Source organism: Moschus berezovskii, chromosome 28 (assembly GCF_049115385.1).
Source record: "Moschus berezovskii isolate FMDL1 chromosome 28, NW_MosBer_1.0, whole genome shotgun sequence".
Taxonomy (NCBI): domain Eukaryota; kingdom Metazoa; phylum Chordata; class Mammalia; order Artiodactyla; family Moschidae; genus Moschus; species Moschus berezovskii.
Window position 1 is genome coordinate 29,699,292 of NC_142487.1, and position 12,448 is coordinate 29,711,739.

The 12,448-nt window shown below is 54.4% G+C and overlaps 1 protein-coding gene across 2 annotated transcripts in view; it reads left to right on the forward strand.

Annotated features, from left to right (window-relative positions):
• The window catches only part of PHLPP1 (PH domain and leucine rich repeat protein phosphatase 1), a 223,934-nt gene extending 211,914 nt beyond the window's left edge, over positions 1-12,020 (forward strand). For both annotated transcript variants that reach the window (XM_088833391.1, XM_055417492.2), the window contains 3 exons: positions 4,913-5,107; positions 7,331-7,559; positions 10,084-12,020. In XM_088833391.1, coding sequence (XP_088689517.1) covers positions 4,913-5,107; positions 7,331-7,559; positions 10,084-11,190 — 1,531 coding nt within the window. In that variant the 3' untranslated portion in view covers positions 11,191-12,020. The remainder of the gene's footprint in view (positions 1-4,912; positions 5,108-7,330; positions 7,560-10,083) is intronic.
• Positions 12,021-12,448: the final 428 nt, after the last annotated feature.

The window sequence follows — 12,448 nt, forward strand, 5'->3', positions numbered from 1 at the left end:
TTATCTTTCTCTGAAGCCTGTTTGCCAAGCAAAACAGGGGTAGTGTTACAGCAACAGGAGTAGCCTTGGTTGTCCCTACTCGTGATCCCTTTCGGTGCTGACAGCGTTTCTGTGGAGCTGTTCTTTGCAGTCTGTCAGCTTGTCAGGAGTTTGATGTCTCCTCTCTATAATGTCAGCTGCTTGTCTTGCCACCAGGTCCTGTCCATCTTAACTCCTTTCTCTTCCCTCTCTTCACCAGCCTTCCCTGTCTCACATGCAGATGTTGGTTTTTTGAGAATTGTAATCCTGCTCTGCAGGCTCGCTTTTTATGAAGGGGTGCTGATAATCAGTGCGGGTGAAGAATCCACCTGCAACGCAGGAGACGTAGGTGTGACCCCTGGGTGGGGAAGATCCCCTGGAGGAGGGCATGGCAGCCCCCTCCAGTGTTCTTGCCTGGAGAATCCCGTGGGCAGAGGAGCCTGGTGGGCTGCAGTCAGTGGGGTCGCCAAGAGTTGGATGTGACTGAGAGACTGAGCAGCAGCAAAGCACAGGCTCCTGTAGATTAGGATGGTCGCCCTTTAGTTGGCTACGGAGTAAGAACCCACAGCATCAGAGCAGGCGGGGCCGAGGGGGACCGACAGTGCGGACGCCCTCAGGAGGCTGGCGGCCTCCAGCCCTAGGTGCACGTTAGCATCAGTCAGGTGCAGAGCACTAAAGGACACTCTCCAGCCGAGGACCATCAAACCAGAATGCTTTACAACCACCCCCAGGTGATTCTGACGGGCATCCGGTACTGAGAACTGCTGTCTCGCTTTCCTTCGTGGACAGTAAACGGTGGAACTGTGGTTGCCATGCTGACTGCGTTTCCTTGGGTCAGGAAACAGAGTGGCACTCACACTGCGGGCCTGACGCGTCGGGCCTTCCTCTTGGCTGACAGTGTGATGTGGTCCATTACAGAAGACGCAGACTTCTCTGCGTCCCTTCTCTCCTGGCTTGCTGAGGGTTTTTATCATGTGTGTCAGATTGTTTTTCGTAGGCTTTTTCTGCATCGGTTGAGGCGATCATATTGTTTCTTGTGTTAGTCTGTAGAGATAATGAATTGGATTGATTTTAAAATGTTGAATCCGCTGTGCGTTTTCAGGATAAGTTTCAATGTGGTCATGATGTATTACCCTTTTTATATTCTGCTGGGCTCAGTTTTCTTCTAATTTGTGGATCGCGTCTGTATTCACAGTGATTTTTCCTTGTGGTGTCTGATTTTGATATCAGGGTGATGCTGGCCTCATCTCATAAACTGACTTGAAGAGTATCTTGTCTTCAGGATTCCACAGCCTTCTGGAAGAGTTTCTGTAGCCTTGATACTATTTCTTCCTAAATTTTTGGTAGTATTTGCCAATGAATTCCACCTGGGCCTGGAGTTTTCTTTGGTTTATAACTAAATATGTGATTTCTTTAATATAGGATTATCTCTTTCTTCTTGAATGAACTTTAGTAATTTATGTCTGTCAAAGAATTTATCCATTTCATCTAGTTTTCAAATTTGTTGGCCATAATACACCATTATTCTCCTTTTCCTGTCTGTAGGCTCTCTAGTGATGTCTCTTCCCGCTCTCTTTCCTGATGTATTTGTCATTTGTCTTTTTATCCTGATCAAATTGGTTTCAGGTCTATCAGTTTTATTGATAATTCTCAAAGAACCAGCTTTTGGTTTCATTGAATTTTTTTGTTGTTGTCTTTTTGTTTTCTATTTCATTGACGTCTGCTCTTATTTTTATTATTTTCTGCTTGTTTGGATTTATTGTGCTTGTAAATTTCTAGCTTCTTAAGGTATAAGTTTGGCTTACTGATTTGAGCTGAGGGTATTAATATTCTAAACATTTAGAGCTATAAGTTTCCTCCTAAGCAATTTTCCCAGGGTAGTTGGAGAACATACTTTAAATCACTTGAATCTTTTAAAATATTATTAAGGCATTTTCTGGCCCAAAATATGGTTTATTATGGTAAATATTTTGTGTGCATTTGGAAAAAAATTGGGTAGGTTGTCATTTAGATCAGGTTTGTTGAAAATGTTCAAGCCGTGACTGCTCACTGATTTTCCGTCTGCTTTCCTGTCGGCGCCTGAGAGGCTGTAATTCTAGGCTTGTCTGTCTCCTTGTGGACCTCTCAGCTTCTGCTTCGTGTATTTCAGAGCTCTGCTGTGAAGTGCATAAACATTTAGAATGTTAGTAGTCTGATGAACTGACCCTTTAATCACTGTGAAGTAACTATTTCTGTAATATTCTTCATGCTGAAATATATTTTGTCTGATATTAATGCAGCTACTCTAGCTTCCTTTTGTTTAGTGTTAGCATAGTGTAGTTGGCCCTTCAACTACATCAGAATAAGAGGCACCAACCAACCATCAGAAATCCGTACATCACTTTACAGTTAGCCCTTTATATCCAAGGCTCCACATTAGCAGAGATTGTACAGGTCCCTGGTGGCTCAGAGGTTAAAGCGTCTGCCTGCAATGCGGGAGACCTGGGTTCAATCCCTGGGTTGAGAAGATTCCCTGGAGAAGGAAATGGCAACCCACTCCAGTATTCTTGCCTGGAGAATCCCATGGATGGATGAGCCTGGTGGGCTACAGTCCACAGGGTTGCAAAGAGTCAGACATGACTGAGCGACTTCACTTTCACGTCACTTATAGTAGTATTAGAGGGAAAAAATTAACAAAGAAGTGGCCCCATGGAGTTTAAACCTGTGTTGTTAGGGGGCCACTGTATATCATTTCTAATCCTTTTTGCGTTTAACCTGTTTGCCTTTTTATGTTTAAAGTATATTTCTTATAAGCAGCATGTGGTTAAGTCTTTTTAATATAACCTGACTCTTTTGGGGTAGTGTCCGGAGCATTTTTACGTTTGATAAAACACTGATGCGGTTAGGTTTAATGATACTTGTCTTCTGTTTGAGTCTCTCTCCATTCTTTTGGGCTGTCTCTCGCTCCTTGCTAGCTCTTCTCTCTATCCTCCCTGGCTGCACTCTGTGTGTTCGGTTCGTCTCGGGTCTGCAGCCCAGCCTTGACCGAGTTCATTATGGCCTCTCCTCCCTCAGGTGTGACAAGGCGCTTGCGTTGTGCACGGCCGCTCCGCGCTCCGCCTCTCCGTGCCCTATTGTCGTGTTTTACCTCTGCTTTGTTACAAACCCCAGATACGCTGTGATGACCTTACTTTAAACAGTTATTTCCCAAAGTACTTCTCAGCTTCAGTACTGTCGACATTTTGAGCCAGGTGGTTACTTGCTGTTGGGGAGCAGGGGAGGCATGGGGTGTCCTGTGCATTGTAGGATGTTTAGCAGCACCCTCAGCCTCTACCCCCTGGATGCCAGTATCACACCACCCCAGTCGTTACAAGCAAAGACGACTCTGGGGTGCAGAATGTCCCCTGTTGAACCACTGTCTGTCCCCTTTGCTTGTTTTTCGGCTGCACCCTGCAGCGTGTGGGATCCTGGTTCCCCAGTGAAGGGTCAAGCCTGTGCCCCCCGTAGTGGAGGCGTCAAGTCTTAACCATGGACTGCCAGGGAAGTCCTGAGAACCACTGTCCTAACGTGATTTTTAAAATAAGAAAAAGCGTTTATGCATGCTCCCCTCTGTCATTCCCGATACGCTTCGCTCTTCTGTGTGGAACCAGGTTCCCGTCCGCCGGGGTCACTTTCTCCTGCCCCACGTACTTCCCGTTTCTTGTAGTGCTGGCTTTTGTATGTGCATCTGAAAATCTCTGTTGTGCAGCTTCGCTTCCGGAAGCGGTTCTCACTGGTTTAGAGAGCAAGGCTGACGGTCTGCCTGTCAGTCCTTGAAGGCGCTGCTGCTCCGTCTGCCGCCTTGTTTCTGAGGAGAGCTGCGGCCTCTGCTCCTTGTTCCTCGCAGGGTGTGCTTTCCCTCTGCCCCCCACCCCCACCTTTATCCCGGCTTTTCAGCAGTTTGATTTTGATGTGCCTCAGTTAAGCCTTTTTTACTTGCTTTTGCTTGCTGTTTGTTGAGCTTCTTGTATCTGTAAGTTTGTCATTTTCATCAGATTTGGAATATTTTTATCTGTTAATTCTTCAAAACGTTTTTCTGCGGGTCTCTCTTCTTTTCTAAGACTCCAGTTCCCTGCGTGTTAGGCTGCCTGAAGTCACCTCCCCACTGTGAATGCCCTGGCTTTTCGTTTCTCCCCAGGCGTTTGTCCGTTTTGGAGAGCGTTTGGGAACAGGTGCCCTCCATGGACGCAGCCTCGGTGGAGAGACTGCGGTCTCTGGCGCGCCTTGTGCAGTTCTCCTCCCGCCAGCGCGCACGTCTCCTTTACTTTTCCCGGTGTCTGAGCTGGGAGCCCAGTTTTGCTCCTTGTGGAAGTTTTCCTTAGACAGTGTTTTGTGAACGAATGTGGACGTGTTTGTTCATAATGTGGAGCTGTTCACCATGCCTCTTACGGCCTTTCTTTCGGTGCTATTTAAAAATAAAATCATCAGAGGAAAAGTGCGGGAAAGCCATGGGGCGCAAACATGTGCTCGTCACTTCTCTTCACGCACAGGAATTCATTGATATAAATTAGCTGGGCTTAGTGTTGTTGTTGCTCAGCCACGGAGTCGTGTCCAACTCTGCCACATCGTGGACTGCGGCACGCCAGGCTCCTCTCCTTTATTTTCCGGGCTTTGCTCAATTCATGTCCATTGAGTCAGTGATGCTGTCTGACCACCCCATCCTCTGACCCTGCTTCCCTGTTTTCCTTCAGTCTTTCCCAGCATCAGGGTCTTTTCTAATGAGTTGGCTCTCCATGTCAAGTAGCCAAAGTATCACCTACTCAGAGTCACGAAGAAAGAGACAGGGCTGGAGCAAGCACATGGGAGAAGAACCGCAGCTGGGCTGGGCGTGGAGGACAGGTGAGCTTCCTCAGCACAGACGCGTGTTTGCTTGCAGGTTGTGTGTAGCAGCCCTGTCGGTGAGTAACTTCTGTGACGACCGGGAGGCCCTGTACGGCGTGTTTGACGGAGACCGCAACGCGGAGGTGCCCTCCCTTCTGCAGTGCACCATGAGCGACATTCTGGCCGAGGAGCTGCAGAGGACGAGAAACGCGGAGGAGTGCATGGTCCACACGTTCATCGTCACACAGAGGCAGGCCTCAGAGCGGCTGCTCCGCGCAGTCTTATTGCTCCTGATCGAATTTTAAAAGGCCAGGAGTTACATCGTTCTTCCGATGTTGTGTGTGCGTGTTTGTGGGGAGGTGTGTGTGTATTTGTGTGTGTGTGTGTTTGTGTGGGGAAGTGTGTGTGTGTGTGTGTTTGTGTGGGGAGGTGTGTGTGTGTGTGTGTCTCTGTTTGTGTGTGTCTGTGTGTGTACACGCATGCATCTGCTCAGTCATGTCCAACTCTCTGCAACTCCATGGACTGTACAGCCCACCAGGCTCCTCTGTCCGTAGGATTTTCCAGGCAAAAATACTGAAGTGGGTTACCATTTCCTTCTCTGGGAGATCTTCCCAACCCAGGGATCGAACCCACGTCTCTTGAATCTTCTGCATTGGCAGGCGGGTTCTTTACCACTGAGCCACCTGGGAAGCCCTGTTCAAGACAGTGTTGCTAGAAGAATCATAGGCCTTTCCCTAGAGATTCTGGTCACCGTGGACGTTGAGGAATGTTGTTTCTAACTCTGAGGGCTGAATGTCATAAGCATTCCCACGTTCAAAGCCTTGCTCGCTCTTTTGTCACTTTAAAGGCTTTGTAGGTTGTGAAGGACGTGCCTGTTGGTATTATACTGCAAACACTTGCTCCTGTGGGACCAGGAAGCAGAGAGTGCTTCAAAGGTCATGGGAACAGTGACGATCTTTTCTGCTTCTCTTCTTTTTTTCTCCCTTGATAATCGGCAAGAGGAAATATCTTTGCGGCAGGGCTAGAAAAAGTGTCCGCTGAGGAATGCCGCCCCAGAGGAGCCTTGACAGCTCCCCCAGGCATTAGGACTCCTGAAGAGCTCAGTAGAGGCGGCCCAGCTCGCCTCGGTGGGCGTGTGCAGTTAATATTCGATGCTGATAATAGCTAATATTTAGTGAGTCCTTAATATATACCAGTCATTGTTCTAAATGCCTTAATGCCGAGAGGCATAAGACAGGGACGTCTGTCTGCATATCTGTCTCCTTTTCTGTTTTGATCACCATCTTGTTTCCGAAAAAAGCAAACACATATTATACACACACACACCCCCCACACACATACCCTTCACACAGCCCAAACAGGCCTGCTTTTTATGGACCCCAAGCACTGGGTCAGCATTAAGAACTTGAGACCCTCAAACCCTGGTCACTGGCTGCACTTCTCCCAGATACAGCCCGAGTTCTGGCTTGGCTGGAGGAGTCACAGCCTCTGACAGCAGGGAAGCCAAGCTGCCTTGGCGGAGCCTGGAGCTGACGGCCTAGCTGTCCTCGACCTGGGGTCCGGAGGCCCCGCCACCCGCCGTCTCCGCGTCGCTTCCTGCCTGTTTTCCCTGTGGGTTCGCGGGATGCGGGGTCGGGGCGTGGGGCGGTGCTCATGGTCCTGGCAAGAAGTGGGTGTCCACTCTGCTGACGGCTGACGCCTGTGATCAGGCTGCTCTTGTTCCCGTCCGTGGTGCCCCTGGCCTGACCTACAGGGTCTGCCCTCGTGAACAGCAGGGTCTGTCCGTCTGGACCTCCCTGCTCCTGTCGTGCCCAGGGTCAGTCTGGAGGCTCCGCCAGCCTCGGGCCTTGCCATCAGAGGTCTGAGCGCCTTTTGATTGCCAACACTTGCAGGTGTCTTGTGTATTCAGTGCGTGATGGGCTAATGATGAGTAAGAGCACCTTGGAGCTCACCATTAGACGGTCTTTTCTGTAAACATTTGAGGACAGACTGCTTTCGTCTGGAGAGCCGCACTGTGTAGAACAGGAACACAAATGACCCAGCGCTTGAGGCTCCTGCCCGCAAGCAGCCTATGAGAGAGGGGTGATCGGCTGCTCTGACGCATCGGTGGGTGTTCACGCCTGCCCCTGTGCAGTGGCTCCCCTGGCCCCGCTCAGGAGCAGAGGGTGAGGGAGATGTGGCCACCCCCGCTGGCTTTGGCCGCGCTGAAACAGGCGCTGCAGGCCACACCGAACCAGGTGAGGGTCCCTCATCCCTCAGCAGCTCCTCGGGCTTTCCGTGGCGGAGCGGCCCCGCCCAGCTTGGAGCAGACCCTGCGTGTGTGCCCGTGTGTGCGTCCAGTCCTGCGGGCTCCCCTGAGCTCAGCGGGGCCTGCTTTGGTGAAGGTGCCGAGTGGAGCCCCGAGCTCTGCTTCCCTGTCCCGTGGGGCCGTCTGGCGGCGGTGTGGGCTCTCAGCCCCATCTCTGTATTCCAGGAAGCTGGGCACAGCCGGACAGAAACTCGGAGGCGCTGCCGTCCTTTGTCACATCAGGCATGACCCTGTGGACCCAGGAGGACCCTTCACCCTGACCTCCGCCAACGTGGGCAAGTGCCAGACAGTGCTGTGTCGGAACGGCAAGCCGCTGCCCCTGTCCAGATCGTATGTCATGAGCTGCGAGGAGGAGCTGCGGAGAATCAAGCGGCACAAGGCCATCGTCACCGAGGTGAGGGCCGGCTTCCTCAGGTGGGGCAGGACTGGGAAGAGGCGGCGGAAACCGGCTGGGGAGCATCACCCTAGGCGTTCTGTAGACGCCAGAGCTGATCGGAGATTCCAGTTCCGAATCCACAGCATCACAGAGCAGACTCTGTGTGTGCCGTGTCTGAGACATTGTACGTACTGAATACAGAACAGGGCCCGGCGGCCTCTCTGCTCGGGCGGGCGGTCACCCTGTCCCCTCCTCAGGGTGCCCGCAGGAGGCTCAGGCCCAGCAGCCTCTCTGCAGCGGAGCCAGGCGGTCACCGTGTCCCCTCTTCAGGGCGCCTGCAGGAGGCTTAGGCCCAGCGGCCTCTCCGTGTCGGAGCCAGGCGGTCACCCTGTCCCACAGGAGGCTCAGGCCCGGCGGCCTCTCTGTGTTGGGGCCAGATGGTCACCCCGTCCCCTCCTCGGGGCGCCCGCAGTGGAGCTCAGGCCTGGCGGCCTCTCCACTCAGGGCGGGCAGTCATCCCATCCCCTCCTCGGGGCGCCCGCAGTGGGGCCCAGGCCTGGCGGCCTCTCCTCTCGGAGCAGGCGGTCACCGTGTCCCCTCCTCGGGGCACCCGCAGGAGGCTCCGGCCCACAGAGGTCAAACTGCCCGCCCTTCTCTCCTCCTGGCTCTGGGGCCTGCAGGCGTCACCTTCAGCCTCGACGCCTCGGTTTCCTGCTTGTAAAGTGGGTGTGGAGAGGCGTCCGTCTGGCCTCCCAGGGCCAGCGCGCCTCTGAGGTAACTGGCTGTCCCTTCAGCTCATACCTCCTGCTGCACCTGAGTAAGCTGCTGGGGCCTCCCCGTCGACACCACAGATACTTGGTCACATCCGAGGGCATTTTTGTTGTCTCAGCTGGGGTGGAGGGTGCGTGCTTTCGGCACTTAGCCACTAGAAGCCCGTATGTGTGCGTGTGTGTCAGTCACTCAGTCGTGTCTGACCGTCTGCGATTCCACGGACTGCAGCCACCAGGCCCCTCTGCCTCTGGGATTCTCCAGGAGTGGGCGGCCATTTCCTTCTCCAGGGGATCTTCCCGACCCAGGGATCGAACCCTGGTCTCCCCTCTCCCCCCGCAACATTGCAGGTGGATTCTTTACCATCTGAACCACCAGGGGAGCCCAGGTAGAAGCCAGGGACGCTCCTGAGCCTCCTACAGTGCGGGCTGGCCCCTCTGAGCCTCCCACGGTGCGGGCCGGCCCCTCTGAGCCTCCCATGGTGCGGCCCGGCCCCACAGCACAGTCTTTGGCCTGGAAGGTCCAAGTGCCGCTGCTGAGAAAGGCTGTTGGGCTGCGGCACAGTCTCCAGAACGGGCTGGAAGAGCTGGACTCCGTGCACATGTTCATCCTGCAGTGTGGGTCACTCTGTGTGCCTGAAACGGATGGGCACTGTCGACGTGATTCCCGTGTAGACGCACATCTGCCCACAGGTGTCCAGTCTCGTCTCGTCAGTAAAGCCCGAGGAGCCATGTGACACCCAGGTGGACAGTGGTGGAGGTCTGCAGTCGGTAGAGAAAGACTGACTCCAGGATGGCTCCACCCAGGGCCATGAGGAAGACGACTCAGGATCTACCGTGGGAGTCTGGGGAAGGATTCTGCCTGTCAATTCCAGTCCCCTTCCTGTTCTAAGAGCAGAGAGGACTAAAGTGGACACTAGACACCACGTAGGGAGCGAAGAGTCTCAGATGGGATTGAGTTGAATTGTTCACTGTGTGTGGAATTCCATGTTCAACAGTACACGGTACAGAGATTAACCATTTCTGCTGAAGAACTTGAAGAATAAAGAGCCAAGCAGGTACGCCGTGGCTCCTCGCTCCAGCCTCGGAGTAAAACCTTTTTACTGGCAAACGGTCTGAAACTTTGGTTCACGGCTCAGATGGTGGGAACCCAGCTGTACTAACGCGGGAGGTGTCATCGTCTCCATTGGCTGCCAGGAGAGTCAGCTCAGGAATTACAGGAGCCGCCTTTCTCCTTGACTAAGTGTCTGCCTCTCCAAACACTTCGCTCCTCCGCATCCCGTCTCACCGCGATTTCCCTGCGGTTTGTCTCGGCCTCCTTCAGTTTAAAACTGCGCTCACTGTGGACCTTCCCACGCCACCGCCTGCTGGCTGCTGGGCTATGGGCAGTGGTCTGAGATGGGGGCCATCACACTGAGTGCACCTGCCTGGGAGGGTCTGCCGCTCACGGCTGGCTCACTAGGCCCTTCCTCCCTGGACCCCTGTGTGTTCCCAGAGATGCTGGTCAGCTGTGTTGCTGACTCAGCCAGATGACAGTGTGCTTTGGAGCGGACAGGCCCCAACACAGGGATTGCATGAGGCGCTTTCCATGTATCCCTCCTGCTCCCTGCCTGCCACGGGCTTCTGCTCTGGGTTCTGATGACAGGCTGATGGGAGCCCCTCACAGGAGGCGGACAGGCCTGCAGGGCGGGCAGACCCCGGAGCTCCCCCCAGCCAGGAGCCCCACCCCCCAACTCTCGGTGGTAACGTCTGCTTGGCAATCCCTCTCTTTCCAGGACGGCAAAGTGAACGGAGTGACCGAGTCCACGCGCATCCTGGGCTACACCTTCCTGCACCCCAGCGTGGTGCCCCGCCCGCATGTGCAGTCCGTGGCCCTGAGCCCGCAGGACGAGTTCTTCATCCTGGGCAGCAAGGGGCTTTGGGACAGCCTGTCCGTGGAGGAGGCCGTCGGCGCCGTGCGCAGCGTGCCCGACGCCCTGGCCGCCGCCAAGAAGCTCTGCACCCTGGCGCAGAGCTACGGCTGCCGCGAGAGCCTGAGCGCGGTGGTCGTGCAGCTCAGTGTCCCCGAGGACAGCTTCTGCTGCTGCGAGCTGGCCGCCGCCGCCGCCGCCCTGCCGCCGCCCAGCCCTGGTGTCTTCGCGCCTGCCGCCGGCGTGGCCGTCCGTGAGCGGCCGGCCGACGGGCTGGGCGCGCCGTCCTCCAGCAGCGGGCTGGCCTCCGAGATGAGCAGCGAGCTGTCCACGTCGGAGATGAGCAGCGAGGTGGGATCCACGGCCTCGGACGAGCCGCCGCCGCCGGGCGCGCTGGGCGAGGGCAGCCCCGCCGGCCCCGGCGAGCCCCGCTGCGCGCTGCACCCCGGCGGCGCTCCCGGCGCTTTCCAGCGGCAGCTGTCCAGCGCCACCTTCTCCAGCGCCTTCTCGGACAACGGGCTGGACAGCGACGATGAGGAGCCCATCGAGGGCGTGTTCAGCAACGGCAGCCGCGTGGAGGTGGCGGTGGACATCCACTGCGGCCGCGCCAGGGACGGGGAGCGCCGGCGGCCGCCCGAGGCCGCCGACGAGGGTGCGGGGGCCGCGGAGGACGAGCCGGGCGCGGCGCGGCGCGCGGACGGGGCTGCGGGGACCATGGGGCGCCGGCGGGGAAACGGCTCCGTGGCCCCCCAGGAGCGCAGCCACAACGTGATCGAGGTGGCCGCCGATGCGCCGCTGCGCAGGCCGGGCGGGTACTTCGCGGCCCCGGCGCAGCCGGACCCCGACGACCAGTTCATCATCCCCCCGGAGCTGGAGGAGGAGGTGAAGGAAATGATGAAGCAGCGGCCGCCCGCGCCGCCGCGCCCGGGCCCCGCGGAGCCGGCGGACTGCTGCTGCGACACGCCGCTCTGACCCGCCCGGGCCCGCCGGCTACGGACGGCACCCCTTCTGTTGGCCGTTTAAGAAAATAATAATAATTGCCACTTTTCTTCTAGTGATGCTTTAGCCATATGATTTCAATTTGTTAACCTCTTCCCCTAACATATCAGATGTGTAAAGACGAAGAACAAAAGGTTTAATATATTACAGAGAAACAGTTAATGTAATGTTTTTTAAAATGGCTTTTTCGTTGTTCTGTTTGTGTGGAAGGCAGGGCAGGTTGCCAGTGCTAAGTGATTTAATAATATTGTAATTCTGTATTTCTTTGTGGGGGGAGGACATTTTATTGTTTTGTTTTTTCTTTTTTTTTTGTCTTGAAAATGATAGACATTTGTAGAATATGGAGACTAACTCCCAGGAGTTGTTTTACTCTGTCAGGTGACTGAAGTCACTGGGATTCACTAATTTTCTCTGAGAGAACCGCTGATTGAGAAATTTCTATTGTAAATAGCTCCGTGTTATATAGCGATGCTTCAGAAGTTTTGTAGCTTTGGCGTGAGGGACACAGACTGAACAGCTGACTCCCCTCCGTCCCCGCGCCCGCTGGGGCACTGCCGCAGATGAGCAGATCTTAGCCACTGGAAGGGACCTGCCCCCAGGGGCCGCTGGCCCGCGCCTCCTCCTGTCCCTGCTCCCGTCCAGCCCCTTCTGCAGACACTTTTTAATTGTGTTCCTTACTGCTGCCAAGTCAGCAAGATTGTGTGGCATTCAGCTAGACCCTTTACATGCCGAGAGCTATATTAAAGCAGAATGCACAAATGAACATGTCCTAATTTTGGTATAATAAATACAAAATTTACAAGTCCTGGACCCATCTGCTTTTGTCTGGGGAGCCAGGTGTATCTTGCAGATGATCACGCCCAGCTTGGGTTTGGAATGAATGCATGTAACTTTGGGGTCATCTGGTTCTTCCGTCTTTGATTTTTTTCTTTTGAAGAGAAAATAACACAGCAGGTTAAACAGCCTCGAGTGAAGGTGGTGGAACCCGCCCTGCAGTTAACAATGTGCAGCTGGTTTACAGCGTTTCTATTTCTGGCTGTTACTGTGCAGAACAGATATTAAAAGGGAATAGACAAGGTTGCATAGAGGAGATCCTGGGGAAACCCCGCAAAGCCAAGTTTGTCTCCCTTACTCGGGGGCCCCTCAATCACGCGAACCAGTTAGTCCATCTTTGTTTTAATCGGATATGGTTCTTCCTTATATTGGAGTGTCGTTGATTAGCAGTGCACAT